The following is an 18,588-nucleotide window of genomic DNA, read 5'->3' on the forward strand; positions in this document are numbered from 1 at the left end:
CTTACCCAGGGTAAATATCTCCCAGAGAAGGATCCCAAAAGACCACACATCACTCAGGGTTGTGTAGAGGTTGTTGAAGATGCTCTCAGGCGCCATCCATTTCAAAGGCAGGAAGGTCTGTGAGGATGAGAGAGAGCAGGAATGGGTTAGGCCCACGAGTCAGCCAAGCCCCTGGGGACAGCTCACTTCTGCACCAAAAAGCAGGGACGTTGGACACCTTCCCCTTGACTCTTCAGGGAGCCCAGTTTACAAAGGCTGAGGAGAGCCCCTTGGAGCAACTCTCAAGCACTTTGCATCAACTGTTTCCCTTAGGGCCTTGACTCCCATTTTCCAGAGCAGGGTGTTACACGGACCCTTGTCAGATGGGACAGGAGAACTGCAGTCCCCCTCACAGTTCCACTCAGTACCGACACTGGCTGTCCCCCTGCTGAGGTCTCTCCCCCACTCACACCATCACGGAGAGGTTCTGGCCCTGCAAAGCCACCTCCCTTCCAGGGCTGAGTTCTCCTGCTGGGCCACTACACCAGCCTGGCCAAATGGATTATTGGCTTTCGGAGACAGACCTGCAGCTGCTGAAAGGTGCCAAAATGACAGTCCGGGGAAAGAAGGCCCCAGTGTCCCCCCGGCATCCCCTGGGGCAGCTGCAACACGAGCTTCCCTCATGTCCGCTCTCCAGTGCACCTCAGCTCTGACCAGGAGAAGCTGCCTTCTCAGGTCAGACATCAGCTCAGTTTCTACATCCATTCTCATCTCAGCCAACAAGCCTGATTGCTGCAATGGAGGCTTTTGTGACATGGACACCCGGCCTTCGACTGAGTCTACTGATTCAGCTGCCACCAGGCCACTGAAATGCGGTCACATGGTGACTTTCCACCCATCCCAGTCTAAGCTGGATGTCTGAAACCTGGCAAATGTGCATCACTATGAATTAGGGTGACCAGATATCCCGATTTTATAGGGACAGTCCCGATTTTTGGGTCTTTTACTTATATAGGCTCCTATTACCTCCCATCTCCTGTCCCGATTTTTCACACTTGCTGGCTGGTCACCCTACTATGAATAGATCTGACAGAACAGGACCTGCCTGGAGATTTCTAAGAAGCCAGGAAGAGAGGACCAAGATAGATATCCCAGTCCTCTTCTCTCCATGTTTCCTGTCTTTGGCCCAATCCAGCCCTGCTTGTGCTGCACTGAAACTTGCCTTGCGTGCAGCTTCAGCTGCGTGGCGCCCTGTGCTGGATGTGGATTTCCTTGCGCAACTGGTATCAAAAATAATCCCCAGGAAGGATTGCGAAGGGGCCTGGTTTCATTTCCTATTTTATGAGGAACAGCAGCGGCAGCAAAGCTGGATTGGAAAGCCCCAGCCCTGCTGCGGAGGGGGAAAGGGCGGGGCCTTGCCCCTTGCCCATGAACTGAGTGGGTGGCCAAGGCTCCTGCGTTACAGTGGCTGCTTCTGGCTTCCAAGCAACGAGGGCAGCTCACCTACCCCTGCCGAGCTCTCCACTCCCAGCTTTGCCTGGCTGGCAGTGATTCAGCAAGAGGAGGAGAGTGGAACACGATTCCAGTGTGGTCTGGTGGCTCAACCCCTGCACTAGCACTCAGGACCTAGGTTCTAGCCCCAGCTCTGCCACTCACCTGCTGAGTGACCCTGGGCAAGTCCCTTCGCCTCTCTGTGCCTCAGTTTCCCCAGCTGTAAAGTGAGGTAATAACACTGACCTCCTTCATAAAGCTCTTTCAGAACTGCTGATGTGACGGGGTAGGGATTATTCATCTTCCCCCAGCCCTGCCTTGCCTATTGGAATTTAAAACAAAGAGAACATCCTGGAGGATGCTCGTTGGAACCAGGGGCCCTTTCTGACCTGAAAGGCCCGAATCTCCTTCCTTGAAAGCACTCGCAGGGGAGCCTGCAGAAAAGCGCTTCCTCTTTCTGTGCAGTCTAGTGGTTAGAGCAGAGGCTGGGAGGCGGAAGATCCGGATCCCATTCCCAGCTCTGCAAGTGACTCATGGTGACGCAGCTCAGCCTCTCAATCCGAAGGATGGTTCAGAGCCACTAGCCGCACAGGGATAGGGTGAGGGGTGGTCCCGTGCTCTGGGGTCCTTGAACAAAAGGGGCTGTATTCATGGGCAGTTACTAGTGCTGTTTTCTAAGTTCCTGCATAGGACCCTAGAAAGCACGTTCATGTGGTTCCATTAGAGGTAAAGCCGGGGTTAAAGTAAGAGGGGGAAAGGGAGGCAGAGAGAAATCTCCCCCTCCTCTCCCTGACTTGAGGGACCAGTGCACCCACAGCTCCCCCTCCTCCGTGGCTGGTGGGGAAAGTTCCCCACCTATCTAGTCTAACCACCGTGTAACGCCACGAGGCAAAGCACGCTGGGAACTGGGATGCAAACGGCACTAAATACCCTTAGCACTTGTTGTCATTTCAGAGGCAGGGGAATATTCAAGGAGCTGACTGAGGAGATATCTGAGCCATTAGCAATTATCTTTCAAAAGTCATGGAAGACAGGAGACATTCCAGAAGACTGGAAAAGGGCAAATATAGTGCCCATATATAAAAAGGGAAATAAGGACAACCCGGGGAATTACAGACCAGTCAGCTTCTGTACCCGGAAAGGTAATGGAGCAAATAATTAAGCAATCAATTTGCAAACACCTAGAAGATAATAAGGTGATAACAGTCAGCATAGATTTGTCAAGAACAAATTGTGTCAAACCAACCTGATAGCTTTCTTTGACAGGGTAACAAGCCTTGTGGATGGGGGGACATGGCAGATGTGGTATATCTTGACTTTATAAGGCTTTTGATACTGTCTCGCATGACTGTCTCATAAACAAACTAGGGAAATGCAACCCAGATGGAGCTACTATAAAGTGGGTGTATAATTGGTTGGAAAATCGTTCCCAGAGAGTAATCATCAGTGGGTCACAGTCATGCTGGAAGGGCATAACAAGTGGGGTCCTGCAGGGATCGGTTCTGGGTCCTGTTATGTTCAATATCTTAAATTGGTGATTTAGATAACGGCATAGAGAGTTCACTTATAAAGTTTGTGGACGATACCAAGCTGGGCGGGCTTGCAAGTGCTTTGGAGGATAGGATTGAAGTTCAAAATGCTCTGGACAAACTGGAGAAATGGTCTGAAGTAAATAGGATGAAATTCAATAAGGACAAATACCAAGTACTCCACTTAGGAAGGAACAATCAGTTGCACACATACAAAATGGGAAATGACTGCCTAGGTAGGAGTACTGCGGAAATGGATCTGGGGGTCACAGCGGATCACAAGCTAAATATGAGTCAACAGTGTAACGCTGTTGAAAAAAAGCAAACCTCATTCTGGGATCTATTAGCAGAAGAATTGTAAGCAAGACATGAGAAGTAATTCTTCCGCTCTACTCTGTGCTGATTAGGCCTCAGCTGGAGTATTGTGTCCAGTTCTGGGCACCACATTTCAGGAAAGATGTGGACAAATTGGAGAAAGTGCAGAGAAGAGCAACAAAAGTGACTAAAGGTCTAGAAAACATGACCTATGAGGGAAGACTGAAAAAATTGGGTTTGTTTAGTAGGAGAAGAGAAGACTGAGAGGGGACATGATAACAGTTTTCAAGTACATAAAAGGTTGTTACAAGCAGGAGGGAGAAAAACTGTTCTTCTTAACCTCTGAGGATAGGACAAGAAGCAATGGGCTTAAATTGCAGCCAGGGCGGTTTAGATTGGACACGAGGAAAGACTTCCTGTCAGGGTGGTTAAGCCCTGGAATAAATTGCCTAGGGAGGTTGTAGAATCTCCATCATTGGGGATTTTTAAGAGCAGGTTGGACAAACACCTGGTCAGAGATGGTCTAGATAATACTTAGTCCTGCCTTGAGCGCAGGGAACTGGACTAGGTGACCTCTCGAGGTCCCTTCCAGTTCTATGATTCTATGATTTATTGTCAGGATAATAGACTGTTCGGACTATTTGGGGAGGGGGGGAGGATCAAGGGAGTCAGGTGAGAGTTCTGCCCCCGTCCTTGGGAAGAGAGATTCCCGCCTGGTAGAATAAGGTGTGTGTGCGCCTGCTGGAATGGGGCAGGAAGGGAGGGGACCTGGGTCCCCGACTCACGCTGCCTTTGGAGATGTAGTTGGAATCCCTCATGATATCTCTGGCCAGGCCAAAGTCACAGATCTTCACCAGCTTCCCCTCGCAGATGAGGACGTTCCTTGCTGCCAGGTCTCGGTGCACACACTGTAGGGGAGGAGACAGGGTGCCATTAGAGGGGGGGGCCCAGGCCACAGAACACAAGTAACAGAAGGTGCCACGGAGGTTGTCGTGGTACCAGAGCAAACCCCCCCAGAAAGCAGCGAAACGAGCAATGAGGCAGATTGCAGATGGACAGTCGGAGTCTAGGAGCAGCAGGGTTAGGCCAGCCTGGCTTATGTCTTCACGTATCCCGGACATAGCATGCTCACTGGGTTTGCTCAAGCATTGCAATGGCACCAGCAAAGAAGAAAGGCTCCTCCAGTAGCAGCACTCTTGATACTGCTGGCATCTCATTTAATGCAAGCTGCCTGGCCAGGCATGTGAAGGAGACTGGGAGACCCGCCTGTCTCGTGGGGCACCAGAAATGTCACTTTGGACTTCTCTCTAGGGCCGTCCCCATTGCTGTCACACCCCAGCTATATACTTTTCCTAACAAACAACAGAGCTTTGGTTTCACTGACAATTGGCCTAAGCTCAGCCAGTCGAATTAGCCTTGGAGACCCCGGGAGCTCTGTCCTCATTGGCAGTTCAGCTTGAATACCCACTGAAGTATCTGTTTCCAGAAGCCTTTAGGCTGTGAGTGTGCTACTGATGGCTGTTTGTTCATTGGCACAGCACTGGCCTCTGGTGAGGATGCTTCTGGCTCTGAGGAAAGGAAACCAGACAGCACCAGGACCAACCGGAGAGTGGCTCTAAGGGGCTGCAGGCTGGGGGTTTGGAAGGCAGTGGAGCCAGACCTACTTTAACACGTAGTATGGCCACACAGGCACCAGGACAGTGCCAGCAAGTCGAGGCGGTCAGTGGCTATTTGACGCAAAGGCCTGTCAGAGAGGCAGAGTCGGCTCCTGGTGAAGCCTGACTGAAGGTCTGGCTGGTCAGGAGGACTTTCATGTCACACACCAAGAAAGAGCTTTGATTTCTTCCCTTTCAGAGCCCACTCCCGCCAAACCCGCCTGGCGACTCGGCACACATACATTTTTGGACGCGAGGAACTCCATCCCGTTGGCCACCTGGAAACTAAACCCAATCAGGTCTGTGTAGCTGAGGAGTGGGGACTCGTTTATCAGGGTCACGCGGTCCGTCCTTTCGGGAGCTGGAGGGAGGAAAAAGGCACAACGGCTGTTACCAGGCTCCCACACGGATTAAAGATGGGGCTCGCGTCGGTGGGAACAGAAGTTGGTCTGGGGTTTTTCAGACCTCCACAGAGTCTCAGTGTGGGAGAAACTGTGCCAGCACTGTTCTGGCTCAGCAGACCCTGCGGGAATCAGCTCACATCCCAACCAGCTCCTAAAGCAAAGGAAACCAGTCACAGTGGCACGAACACCATCTCCCTCCCTTCCAGGGACTCCCGTTACCTGAGGGGGAATAGCTGTCCAGCTCGTAGGGAGTGCCGTAGTTGGAGGACTCAATGTCAGCATACTTGATCTCTCCCTTCATATCAGACATGGGAACGTAGTCCAGGGAGTCATCCTTGCTCATATCCATGTAGCCCCCGTCACTTTCGATAGAGAAGGAGGTGAGGCTGGAATGGGGAAGCAAAGAAACCATTCAGAACAGATAGTGTAAGAGAAAGGGTGGAGTGGATGTCAGATTCAGAGAAGGGAGGCTTAATTTCAGGGACTGTGGTTACGGAGGGCCAGAATTCCAAACATAGGCATGGACAATGGCACACGTATCGTTGCTCAGGCCTGAGTGGTGGGTGCAAATTCCGATGCACGAAGCAGGGATTGGCACGTGCATGGCCACACGTGAGCAAATGCCCCCTTTCCACGTGCACCTTGGAAATTTGTTGCGTATCTGAGGTGTGCACAACTGTATGCACATATCCGCACATGCCTAAGGGCAAAAATCTGACTCTGAATTTCCTTCTCCCTCCACAGGAGGGGGGGGCCACCCCAGGTGGGGGTAGGAGGGGCGTTGGTACCTTTGAAAGCACTGGAGAGGGGAATGAATGACTCTGCAGATTGAACTGCCCTCTTCTCTCAGGAGAGGTGGCAGGAGCCACACTAAATTGAGTTTTTAAAATCCTCATTCTTTAGTTAACCACTGGGCCACATCTCCTACAAGGCCTGAGCCCAGCCTCTCTAAGCACACCTGCAATTTGGTGCCTGCATTTCCCATGTGAGTTTTTGCACAGGAATCAACTCACATTGGTACAGGCGAACGGGGTCCTTAGAGGGAGGCCTGCGCTCTGTATGCAAAAGCATGTGCAAATTTGCCTGCTTACTCTTGCGTGCCTGTGTGTAGGCGGGCGGCTGGGCTGGAGCAGAACAGCCCTTGCTGTGAGCGCAGTCTTTAAATGGTTAATGTTAAACCAAACTCAAGGTTGGCTCTGTGCCTTTAAACTAGTAAACACAAGCGATGACTGCTCAGTTACAGTGTTTAAGTAGAAGCCAAGCCCCTGAGCAGCCCTGCCTCCCCCGACCCCTAATATTCTGGGCTAGTACCAAGACCTCCTCTTCTGTTCCTCTCTCACTCAGCACTGCCCAGTACAGACACAGGCAAGCCTTCTTAACTGGCCTGCTGGCTCCCTATTGGTCAGTGTCTCCTTACGGCCCTTCTAGGCCCCTGGAGGACTAAGTCTCATTGGTAGTCTGGCCCTGAGCAGGTTTTCCTTAAGCAAAAGAGTCCAGAGATTTTGAAGATCTGGGCCAGGCTGTCAGGACCCAAAGCCTCTAGCAGGCAGCAGAGAAGGCCTGACAGACCCCATTACAGTGTGCAAATGAGGTGATGGTGCATATCTAATTATCCATTTGCATGTGCTACTATGGTAACCCTGTACACAAAACCTGAGGTCTCCTTTTGGGCCTAACTGCCTAAATAGTAACTATCCATTTTAGGGTTGCTAACTTTCTAATCACACAAAACCGAACACCCCAGCCCCGTCCCTTTCCCGAGGCCCCCCCCCTTCTCCGAGGCCCTGCCCCTGCTTTCTCCATCCCCCCTCCCTCCATCATTCACTCTCCCCTACCCTCACTCACTTTCACTGGGCTGGGGCAGGGAGTTGGGGTGTGGGAGGGGGGTGATGGCTCCGGCTGGGGGTGCGGGCTCTGGGGTGGGGCCGGGCCTGAGGGTTTTGGGGTGGGGGGCTATGGGCTCTGGGTGGGGCCAGAAATGAGGGGTTCAGGGTACGGGAGCGGATTCCAGGCTGGAGTGTTGGGGTGTGTGTGTGGGGGTGAGGACTCCAGCTGGGGGTGCAGGCTGTGGGGTGGGGCCAGGGATAAGGGGTTTGGGGTGCAGGACGGGGCTGGGGTGTTCTGGGGGTTTGGGCTCCGCCTTGAGGGGTGGGCGCTGGGATGGGGTTGGGGATGAGGGGTTTGGGGTGCAGGAGGGGGTGCGGGGTCTCGGTGGCACTTACCGTGGCTCCCAGGAAGCGGCCCCCAGGTCCCTGTGGCCCCTAGACACATGAATGGCCAGGGAGGCTCTGCAGGCACCGTCCCCACAGCTCCTATTGGTTGCAGTTCTCAGCCAATGGGAGCTGTGGAGCAGGCACTCTGGGCGGGGGCAGAGTGCGGAGCCTCCCAGGCCATGGCCACCCCAGTACCTAGGGGCTGCAGGGACCTGGCGGCTGCTTCTGGGAGCTTCCGGGAGCCACGCAGACCTAGGGCAGGCAGGGAGCCTGCCTTAGCCCTGGGCCCCCACTGCGCTGCTGACCGGACTTTTAACGGCTTGGTAAGCGGTGCCGACCAGAGCCGCCAGGGTCCCTTTTCGACCGGGGGTTCCAGTCGAAAACCGGACGTCTGGCAGCCCTAATCCATTTAGAGAGCACAAATGCAACTGGCATGCAGAAATCCAAGGGTTTGCACCTGCCAAAACTCCCCTGTGAGAAGCTGCTGCATGCACAAAATTGCAGCTAGCATTTTCAAGACCTTAATTTGAAGACTGAGCCCAGATGAACGTTCTTTTGTTCAACATTTATTATGGTCTCCTCTGACTTGAAATGGAAACTGCAAGAGCTTCCATCCATGTACTGAGCGCCTGTCTCATTTCACTATTGCTTCTGTGCGCTGGGACAAAACCCAGCTTTGTAACGTCCATCTGCGATGCATCTCAGTCAACCACAGAGAGATTCCCACGCCTCTTACGGCAGCCGGACAGTAACAGGACCATTTTCCTCTTTTTCAGCCGGGGAAGAAAAGCTGTCACAAAGCTGCGCTAAATCTGCCCACTTCGGCACTGAGCACAACAGGGCCTGTTCTGCAAATGAAGAATTAGAAGCAGAAAATTCCAGGGTGGGAATCCAGATCCGCAAAGGTATTTAGGTTCCTAACTTCCATTGAAATCAATGTACTGCAGATCTGGTTCATAGGTTAGCCCACCCGTAAGTCACTAGTCTTCCCCAGTGTGAACAAGAGAACATAATCTTTAGGGTTTAGTGCCCCAGAAAGGACAGGACCCCGCTGTGGCTGGCTGGGATGGCTGCATGCATAAAGGAAATAGAAGGCAGGAGCGCCAGAACAGGGTGGGCCGCGGCCCCCTCACTTTTAAAAGCGGGAGGGGATAGCCCTCCCACATTTTACCAGTAAGGCTGAGCAACATGGGAGGAGGGACTAGAGAGAAGTGAGCAGGGGGTGGGTCTTGGGGGGAAGGGGCGGTGCAAAGGCGGGGCCTTGGGGGAAGTCAAAGTGCAAGGGTGGGGGCTCAGGGAGAAGGGGCGGGGCCTTGGGGGAAGGAGTGGCATGGGGGTGGGGCCTCAGGGAGAAGGGGAGACATGGAGGGTGGGGCCATAGTCTTGAGCGCCGTTGGCCCCCCTACTTTTATAGACCTTCTGCTGCTCCTGAGAAGGCTATTACTTTAAAGGCACCTGTACACCTTGTCCTCTTCGGAGGCATTCCCATACACCTCCATCTCTCGCCTTGCTTTCTCGGTGTAGTACTGGAGGAAGGTGTGCTTGTTCCGGAGCAGATAGTCCACCAGGTCTCCATAGCGGCAATACTCTGTTATGATATAGATGGGGCCTGCAGGAAAGGAGAACGCTTGAGTCAGGTGTGGGCTTGGGGCAGCTTTGCTCAAGGCCAGGACTGGTCTTTTATTACTAACCATAGCTGGGTGATTCATAGATTCTACGATCTATAGCTGGGTGGGAAATGCGCTTCCTGTCTTGTGAACATTTTCAAGAGAACGAAAAATTTTCCTGTCCCGAATTAGGACGTAAAGTTGAAATGTTGAAAACTGTCATGAACTGAAAACCGCCTCAAAATGTTTGGTTCTGGGTCTGCTGAAACATTTCATTTCAGTTTTGACCATTTTTTATTGACAATTGTATTGACTACGCTTAGCTTAAATTTCAAAACAACACGCGGCTTTGAGACAGAAAATGGGCATCTTTCATTGTGAAAACATCGACAATTTCTACACTTTTCTTTTCAGCATTTTTTTTTTTTTTAGTTGAAAAATTTGTCCGAACCGACTTCTTCCTGAGAACAGGTTCAATTTGACAAATCGGCATTTTCCAGTGAAATTCCTGACCGGCTCTACTGCCAACCCCTTCGCAAAGAGGTCACTGCACGTTCTCCCAACCGCTTGTAAGGGGACTCAGGGAGCCCCAGGGAGGGGGCCCTTTGCTTTGCTGGGCATTTGGGACACTCAGATGAGTGGAGAACAGGCAGGACCCCTGGCCTTCGAGTTTGGAGCACCGTCGGCTACCTGGGCTCTCCACAAAGCATCGGCCCCTCTCACGGGTCATGCTGCTGGAAGGAGATTGGATGGAGACCATTTTCTTATGCCTGCTGCTGGAGGGGGATGGACACGCAGCAGGGAGGAGTGGAGTCTGGCAACTCGTGCAGAGTTTTCTCCCATTCAGGCAGCAGGCCCATGTGCACAGATGGGCCGCCTAAGCTTAGCCTGGCGACCATGCTAAGGGTGGTGACCTCTAAGCAGGATGCTAATGTTTGGGGCAGTAGGGGGAGGGGACAGGTCCCAGCTGTGATGAAGGGGGATCATGTCCAGGGGAGGGGGCAGGTACCTCCTTTGGTGCAGGCTCCAAGCAAGTTGACAATGTTTAGGTGAGGCCCCAGGTGGCTCATGATCTTCAACTCAGACATCAGGGCCTGCTTCTCGCTACTCCTGGCGGTAGCTGTTGAACGGACACATCAGTAAGATGAAATAAGAATGCTGAGGTGTGAGAGACGAGAGCACGACCCTGACACATGCACAGCCCCCAAGGAACTGGTGTAACATACACAGCACTGGGTCAGTGGAGGGAGAGGTGCTCTGAGAACAAGGTAAGCCGGGAGCTCCTGAGTGCTTAGCCTGGCTCTGATACTGACATAAGCAATTCCCTCTGATTCCTGCTTACCTAGACCTTTGCCTTTTGGAGAGAAGGCAAGAAAGACAGTGGTGCTTAGAAATAAACCCCTGTCCGTGCCAGGCAGGGGCCACAGAACCCTGCTAGAATTACCTGTAAGCGAACAGACCTGTAGCTAGCACCGTCCTGATCCCACCATGGGCAGGGCTGGGAGGGATGAGACAAATGACTGACCCAGCTGGTGTCTATGCAGAGGGAGGGAATGTCTCCTGACGGGCAGGAAGGATGCAGTGGGGGAGAACGACGGAAGAGGGGTAGAGTGGCAGTGAACGAAGGGGAGAGATGGTAGGAAACTCACATTTGAGCATTTTCACGGCCACTCGCATCGTGGATTGCGAATGGCTCAGGCCATGGGTCGTTGCCTCCACCACTCGGCCAAAGGCTCCGGATCCGAGAGTGCGCCCTGCAGCAAAACACCAGGGAGATGCAGATTTCAGCCGCAACAGGGCCAGACAGGAAGGGCCCACAAGGCAGCTGCTCAGAAAAGGAAAGACAGCAGCATCGCACACCCACGGCAATCGCAGCAGGGAATGGCGGTAGCTGGGAGTTATGATGTCTGTGCCAGGGCTGATTTCTGCCTGGCTGGGAAGCGCATTAATAAGGAGGAAAAGCCCGAGGGTCTTTCCCAAACAGAACTGTAGCTATTCCAGATGTGGTCACCAGGGGTAGCACTGTTTGACAATTCCATTCCCGCAGAGGTTCATTTTCAGAGATGCTTTATTCTGCCTGGTTTCCTTCTGACAGTTCAGCGATCATTTTGACCAGGGCCTGGATGTATCGACCCTGAGATTTCTAATGGGTCCTATCCCCTGCTCTCTGTTCCCCCATGCATGTCAGGACCAGGCCTACCAAAAGTTCCTGAACCCAAGGAAAGTCCTGGATGTTTCTACCCCACCCATATGCCCCCTGCTCTCTGTCCTGGTCCTGCTCTCCCAGCCCCACAGGCGGTTGTGAAGGGCTTCGAGATCCTCAGGTAAAGGGCTGTAGGACAATGGGGAATGCTCACATTGTTATTCCCACAATGGAGGCGGTTCTTCAATACTGAATGTGGGTTCTTGGAGGGTCCCATACGTGCTAGTGTGCCCCCCTTCTCTGGTGCTGCCTCTGGTGCTGGGAGCATGGCTAACATCACCCTGATGCTGCCCGAGAGGCTAGGCCTGCAGTGATGCCTCTGAGCTGAATTCCTGTCTCTGATCTGCACAGCAAAGCCCCTGGTCCAGGCGGAGCGGAGAGAGAAGCATGGCCTAGAGGCAGGGCCACCGGATCTGACAGCTCTGCTGAATGTGCCTCACTAGCCCACCCCAAAGCAGGCAGTAGCCCACTGAATTCCCCTAAACGCTCTAAGGAACGCAGGCTCTGGGAGCGATCTGGATGTACTTCCCATGCCCCATCTCTCGGCGCTAAGAGCATCGGTGGGTCGGTGACACACACATCCCATGAAAGCGCATCTGTCGCACGCCTCCTGCACAGCTGGCCCTGGTCACAGGCTCACCCTCTGGTATTGGAGGCATGCTCTCCCTCTGTGGGGTCATGGATTTGTGCCCCGTTTTTTTACATCCCTTTCACTGAGTATCCCCTGGTGATTCCTGCAGAGCACACGGTACCTAGCACTAGCTTGTCCCTGGAGAGCTCCCAGCTGCAGTCGTAGGGGAGCTGCATGGGATCCACGTAGATGTACTCATGTCCATCGGAGCTGACCGACTCAATCACCTTCCAGCGGATTTCATAGCGAGGCTTCTGGAGAGGGGGAAGAGAGGGGAGAAGAGAGAGCTGAGAGAGGGGCTGTGTGGGAGATGTCCCCTGCAGACAGTGACCCTGCACCCTCTGCCTCAGGGAGACATCCCAGCTGTGCAGTCACAGCTGCTGTCGCACGGGCACTCCTCACACATTATGGCCAGAGGGAAGGTCCGCTGCTGCACATCACACCAGTGAGCTCAGGGTGGCTGCCTGAGCCCGGTGGCACAGACGCCGGCTTCCTCCAGGCCCTGGGGGTGCTGAACCCCCGCTCTCTGCCCCAGGCCCTGCCCTCACCTGACCCCTTCCCCCAAGCCTCCCCCCCTCTTCCCGCCCCTGCCTCACATCTTCCCACCCAGTTATGCCCCAGACCCCACCCCCACCCCCACCCCACCCCCAAGTGCCCATCCCTGCGCCACCTCTTCCCACCTAGTTCTGTCCCCTCCCCCAACCATCCCCGCTCCTCCCTCCTCCCCCCCAACGCCTCCTGCACGCCACAAAACAGCTGATCGCTGCGGGCGGGAGGCACTGGGAAGGAGGGGGAGGAGTTGATCGGCAGGGCCGCCGCACTGGGGTGAGGGGGGAGCTGGCTGCCTGTGGGTGCTAAGCATCCACTAATTTTTTTCCATGGGTGCCAGCCTTGGAGCACCCACGGAGTTGGCGCCTATGCCTGGTGGGCTCCAGCCCTGCACCAAGGAGCTAGAAGAGGGGGCTGTTCCGCAGCTGCCCATCACAGCCCGGCCGGGCCCTCTCAGTGCATGCAGTCAAAGGGAGGAGACCTCCCCACCTCCCAAAGTGGGAGACGGTGCTCGCCCTGACCTTCAGCCTCAGGACGATGAGGATCACCAGGCAGATGACGGCAAGCACTCCCACCAAGGCCAGGATGATTGAGATGATGATCACCTTCAAGGGCCAGCCTACAACAAGAACCACATGGAAAACAATCAGACGCCTCCAGCCCCACATGGCCTGGGGAGCTCAGGGCAGCCACTCGGAGAAACTAGCCAAGAGCGCCTCATCTGAAATGCCCCACTCTGAGACCCCGCCCTGTCTTGTCCCATAAGTCCTGCTCCCCCCTTCCTCTCCAAACCTCCCTGGACGACTTCAACCCCCGGCAGCCAGTGCTGGGTCTGGGGCACATCTTGGTCCTTTCGTGCCATCCCTTGGAAACTGACAGGAAATGACCCTTAGCCAGGCCTCTGTGGTGTCCCCTGGCTGGCTTTACCCAGCCCTGACTCCTATGAGAAGTGTTCACTGATCCACACCAGCCAGGGATGACCCTGTCGAGGGCTCACCTGGGATGCCCAGAGAAGACCCTCTCCCTTCTCTGCTGGACTCAGGGTAACCCTGGACGATTATTCCCTGCCGTTAGAACTAGCCCCCTGAGGGGCCCTGGAAAGAGGCACAAACACACGGGGAAGGGGAGGCCTCTCCAGCAGGGTGCAGTGGGAAGGAATTAGTGGGGACGCTCCAGCCCCTTTGCTGCAGGAGAACTCCCCAGGGCCCAGAGGCTCTTGGAAGAGATTTGACCTCATGGGTGTGTACGGAGCCATGGGTAGTAGGAGGCAGCGGTCTCGCTCTTGGTGGGAGCTGGCCCGGCTGACCCGTTAGCCCAGAACGTAGGTTCTTTTTCAGTGGGCTAGCCTTAGCCCTCTCACAGCCTATAAATGTGTATGTGGCTCCCCCTAGTGCCTGCAGCCTGGATAACAAGTTGCTAACATGAATGCTGGTGAAATACACTAAGGGTGATGCCCGCTTGCTAGCTGTTTGTGCAAACACCTGCTCTCCCTTCGCACTGACTCCATGTGGTCTGGCTCTGGCACATCCACCCCCTCCTGGTTTCTACACTGATGCTACTGCTCGGTGTCAGGACAGAGGACATTACAACCGGATCATGCAAAGAAAGGGATGTGTACATTTTACCCTTCAGACACAGACTCCAACGCAGGAGGCAGGAGCCCTGTGCCGGGAGAGGGAGGGGAGGAACAGGGATATTTTATCCAGATAGGCAAAGCATGCACATACCAGGCACTGAAATTGCCTCATGCAGGTGGCACAAACTGTTGGCCACCAAGGGGTCCAGCTATGCTGCTCCATAAAGAGGCCTCTTCTGCTTGAACTAAAGGAGCAGGCTGCAGACACTAGGGGCAGCATAGTCCTCCAGCCTGGGCTAAGCTTCCACCCCACAGCACACAGACCTGCACATGTGGGACAGAGCGGGTGCCAGCCAACTCACCGTGTGGGACCAGGGTGATGTCCTCAAAATCATTGCCCAGGAGATTCTGCACAGAGCATCTGATGAGCAGGTCTTGGTCCACCCTGCGGAGCCGCAGCGTGCTGTTCACTCTGTAAACCTTCAGCGTCTCGTGGTACATGGAGCTGGTCTGCAGGTTGATCTCCTCTGAGTTGTTCCCCAGGACCCTGGTGGGCTGCTCCTTGGTGCCGCACCTTCCAGTTGAAAAAGCCACACATGGGAGACAATCCCGGCTGCATGACACTGCAGGATGCTGTATGATAGCTGTTCTATCTCAGCTCTTCGTGACCCTCCCTGTGCCCCGCAAATGCTTGAGGATAACAGCTCTTCCTCCAGTGAGCTTCCCTGCCCCGCTGACTTCCCTGTCGCTGTGTCTCTACTTGAACTGCCAGCACAGATCCCTTTGTTCGTTCTCTTGCACCATCACTGAATGAGCCAGGGGACTCAAAGGGGACTCAAGTGAGCCACATCTCAGCTTCTGTTTTAAGGCACTTGTTCCAGCCCTTTTCCTAGTAAACAGTAAGTGACACAAACTAATGGCGAAGGCTGGAGGGAACAACCGCTGGGCTCCACTTCCCGCAGCACAACACTCAGCTCTGCTGGTATCTGCGCAGCTCCGGGAATGGAGATTTAGAGCAGTGCACTGCTGTGGCAGAGCCAGCAGGGGGAGCACCCACTGATTTTTGTGTGTCCCGTGAGAAATAATATCCGGGCCTCACAGAGGATGTTAGAAAACAAAAATGGGAGAGTCAGGATTGGTGAGGACAAGCTGCGCCAGTCTGCAGCAATAGGCCAAAGGTCAGCCCCTAAAGGACCTGATTCATATGTGCTGCGACTGCTGCCTATCATGTTGGCCAACAGCCTCCCGTCTGTCTGTCCATATTCACCTGTTGTCTCTTGTCTTTCACTTAGACTGGAAGCTCTCTTGGGCAAGGGCAGTATTTTTGTTCTGTGTCTGTACCCCTAGTGCACTGGGGTTCCCATCTGTGGCTGGCACTGCTAGGCACTATGGCAATACAAATAATAACTGAGGTGAAAAACCAGAGCTCTGTCTCCTTTACCCCACTGGCAGAGATCTAAACCCCTTCAGGGCTGACATTATGGAGCACTAACTAGACACACAAGTGCATCAATTACTCAGTAAAATTCAGTCCCAATTTTTCCCAACAGGAGACACAGTAAACGAGGTGTAGGAGGTCTGAGCATGGGCCCAGAGATGCCCAGTTCCCAGTTTCTCACAGCTACAGGGCATGGTCCAGGAGCTTTGGGTGAGAGGACACCCACAACTGTCAGTCCCATCCTCACCCAGCAAGAGGCGCCTTACACACTTTTCCATGCCTGCACTGGGTCGCCAGGCCCCCTCACCCTTTGATGTCACTGCAGGTGAACCACATGAGCTCTGGCTGGGGCATCCCTTCAGTGAAACACGTGACGGTCTGCTCCCCACTGCTGGCATTGCTGTTCTCCTTCAGCCATAACACGTTGGCGGGCACTGGGAAGGGAAAAGAGAGAGTCATAGATTCATAGATTCTAGGACTGGAAGGGACCTCGAGAGGTCATCGAGTCCAGTCCCCTGCCCTCATGGCAGGTCCAAATATTGTCTAGACCATCCCTGATAGACATTTATCTAACCTACTCTTAAATATCTCCAGAGATGGAGATTCCACAACCTCCCTAGGCAATTTATTCCAGTGTTTAACCACCCTGACAGTTAGGAACTTTTTCCTAATGTCCAACCTAAACCTCCCTTGCTGCAGTTTAAGCCCATTGCTTCTTGTTCTATCCTTGGGGGCTAAGATGAACAAGTTTTCTCCCTCTCCTTATGACACCCTTTTAGATACCTGAAAACTGCTATCATGTCCCCTCTCAGTCTTCTCTTTTCCAAACTAAACAAACCCAGTTCTTTCAGCCTTCCTTCATAGGTCATGTTCTCTAGACCTTTAATCATTCTTGTTGCTCTTCTCTGGACCATTTGCTTTGCCGGCGGGAGGGGAGCGATGGTCATGAAACGTGGGTGACAGCTGATCTCACTGGCGGGAGGAAAGCATCCCTAATGGAGCCATGCAAGGTCCCACTGTGTGTTTGGAGAGAGACTGCCAGGAGGCAGGAACCCATCTATGCTAGAGAACATGAGTGAAGTAAGTAGCCACCCTGCAGAGGGCCACGGAGGGGCCTGGGCTGGTGGCCATGTACGCAGCCATGGTCCCTTCAGCAATAGTTGTACAATTTTAGGGCCCCCAGCTGCTGGAATGGAGGATGAGGGTGTCCCCTCCCTTGAATTCCACTGCTGGAGGCAGAGGGTGAGCTGGGGTGGTGCGGGCAGTAGGTTGCCCTCCCAGACTGCCCTCTTAGCTGGTGGGGGACTGGCAGGGAACACTTCGACACCTCAGATGGGCTGAGATTTAAGGGGCAAATTTAGATCCAGTGTAAGTGGGGTCAGATCCACTCTGCGGTGTCTGCTAGATCCACCCCCATTTCACGACGGGCCCCCGAGTCACGCCGCACTGTGAATGCCCAGGGCGGGTCGACCGGTTTCCAGCAACATCTTTTTTTGAAAAAAGGCTTTTTGAGCAAAATGAAAATATGTTTTGGTAAAACACTTCGGGAGTTTTGAAAACTGGAAAATTTGACTGGAAATGTTTTTTTTAAAACTACAGATCTTTTGGGGTTCTGCTTTTTTATAGAAAAACTAAAAAAAATCCTGGGAAATTAAAACAAACAAAGAAACCCCAAACCAAAAAAACCTCCACAACTTTCCTCCCACAAAATTTCCTGCAAAAAACAACTGGCATTTTCTGGCCGTTTTTAGGCAGGAACACACACAGGCAGTATATACTGCCACCTGATGAACCAACTGTGAAACATTCACCTGCCTTCGATTGTTTGTTGTACGCACATGGCGATAGTATTGCTTAGTTTCAATAGGCAACAACGGTGCCAATCCCGTTCCCTGCCTAATGCGGATCCTAGTTCTGCTTCCTGCGGTGAATCGATCTGAGACATTTCGAGTGAGGGTGTTGTCTGCTTCCGCCTGTTGTCCTGTCAAAGCAGCCGGGACTTTGTGTCCCGCTGTGAATTGTGGAGGGAGCTCTAAGACCCTCTCTAACCCGGTGCGTCTCAAAGGCCGGTGGTGCTGCCTCCTCACCGTTAATTTGCAGGTAGAAGGACATCTCCTGCGTGTCATCCTCATGGGATGCCCGGATGGTGTAGAATCCCCCTTCATTCTGCTTCACTCGCACCAGGGTCAGAGTCGTTTGGTACCTGGAGGGAAAAGGATCCCAGAGCAGTGAAGATGGGAAGACGCTCCCTGCTGCCCAACAAGCGTACTGGGGTGAGTCGCTCCCATCCAGCCGAACCCTGAGGCTTGCACAGAAACCGCACAGCAAACAGTCGAGTCAGGATCAATGTGGAGGATCCCCCACCACGTAGATGGCTAGTTCTGGCTGGGCACTGAGAATTCCCGTCCCCCTGCTCCACTCAGGATGGGAGTGGTTGTATTGCTGGGCTCTAGCCACACCCATTTCTGGGGGGAGGGCTGTGTCCCACCTACAGGGGCCACCTCACCTGTTTTCCAACAGGTTCTTGCTGGTGATGATGAATGCGCTGCTGTTCCCCACCCTCAGGGTCTCATTGTCCTTCAGCCACAGGATGGTTGGCTGCGGATAGGCCTCGATCTGCACCTGGATGATGCGACTCTTGTGCACCTCGGCAAACTCGACGTCGTTCAGACCAGTGTGGAACCTCACAAAGCCACGCTCTGCAGAGGGTTCAGAGAGAGGCAGGGTCAGCACCCCCATCCCAGGGCCTGCTCCCAGGAAAGGAGAAGGAGCAGGGAGGCTTGGGGGAGACAGAGAGAAGGGTGGGAGGGGGTAGGGCTGCCAACTTTCTACTCGCACAAAACCAAACACTCTTGCCCCGCCCCCACCCCGCCCATCCTCTGAGGCCCTGCCCATGCCCCACCCCTTCTCTGAGGCCACCCCCTCCTTCTGTCGCTCGCTCTCCCCACCCTCACGCGCTCATTTTCACTGTGCTGGCTCAGGGGGGGGTGAGGGCTCT

General features: G+C 53.9%; 1 protein-coding gene across 2 annotated transcripts in view; it reads right to left on the bottom strand.

Moving 5' to 3' along the window:
- The window catches only part of PDGFRB (platelet derived growth factor receptor beta), a 56,450-nt gene that overhangs the window by 9,678 nt on the left and 28,184 nt on the right, over window positions 1–18,588 (bottom strand). For both annotated transcript variants that reach the window (XM_065555096.1, XM_065555095.1), the window contains 13 exons: window positions 18,097–18,289; window positions 17,678–17,793; window positions 15,898–16,024; window positions 14,515–14,726; window positions 13,098–13,195; window positions 12,149–12,281; window positions 10,843–10,947; window positions 10,203–10,313; window positions 9,042–9,195; window positions 5,593–5,759; window positions 5,212–5,330; window positions 4,100–4,222; window positions 6–117 (listed from right to left, as the gene is read on the bottom strand). In XM_065555096.1, the coding sequence (XP_065411168.1) occupies window positions 6–117; window positions 4,100–4,222; window positions 5,212–5,330; window positions 5,593–5,759; window positions 9,042–9,195; window positions 10,203–10,313; window positions 10,843–10,947; window positions 12,149–12,281; window positions 13,098–13,195; window positions 14,515–14,726; window positions 15,898–16,024; window positions 17,678–17,793; window positions 18,097–18,289 (1,770 nt within the window). The remainder of the gene's footprint in view (window positions 1–5; window positions 118–4,099; window positions 4,223–5,211; window positions 5,331–5,592; window positions 5,760–9,041; window positions 9,196–10,202; window positions 10,314–10,842; window positions 10,948–12,148; window positions 12,282–13,097; window positions 13,196–14,514; window positions 14,727–15,897; window positions 16,025–17,677; window positions 17,794–18,096; window positions 18,290–18,588) is intronic.

Source organism: Chrysemys picta, chromosome 8 (genome assembly GCF_011386835.1).
Source record: "Chrysemys picta bellii isolate R12L10 chromosome 8, ASM1138683v2, whole genome shotgun sequence".
Lineage (NCBI taxonomy): Eukaryota > Metazoa > Chordata > Testudines > Emydidae > Chrysemys > Chrysemys picta.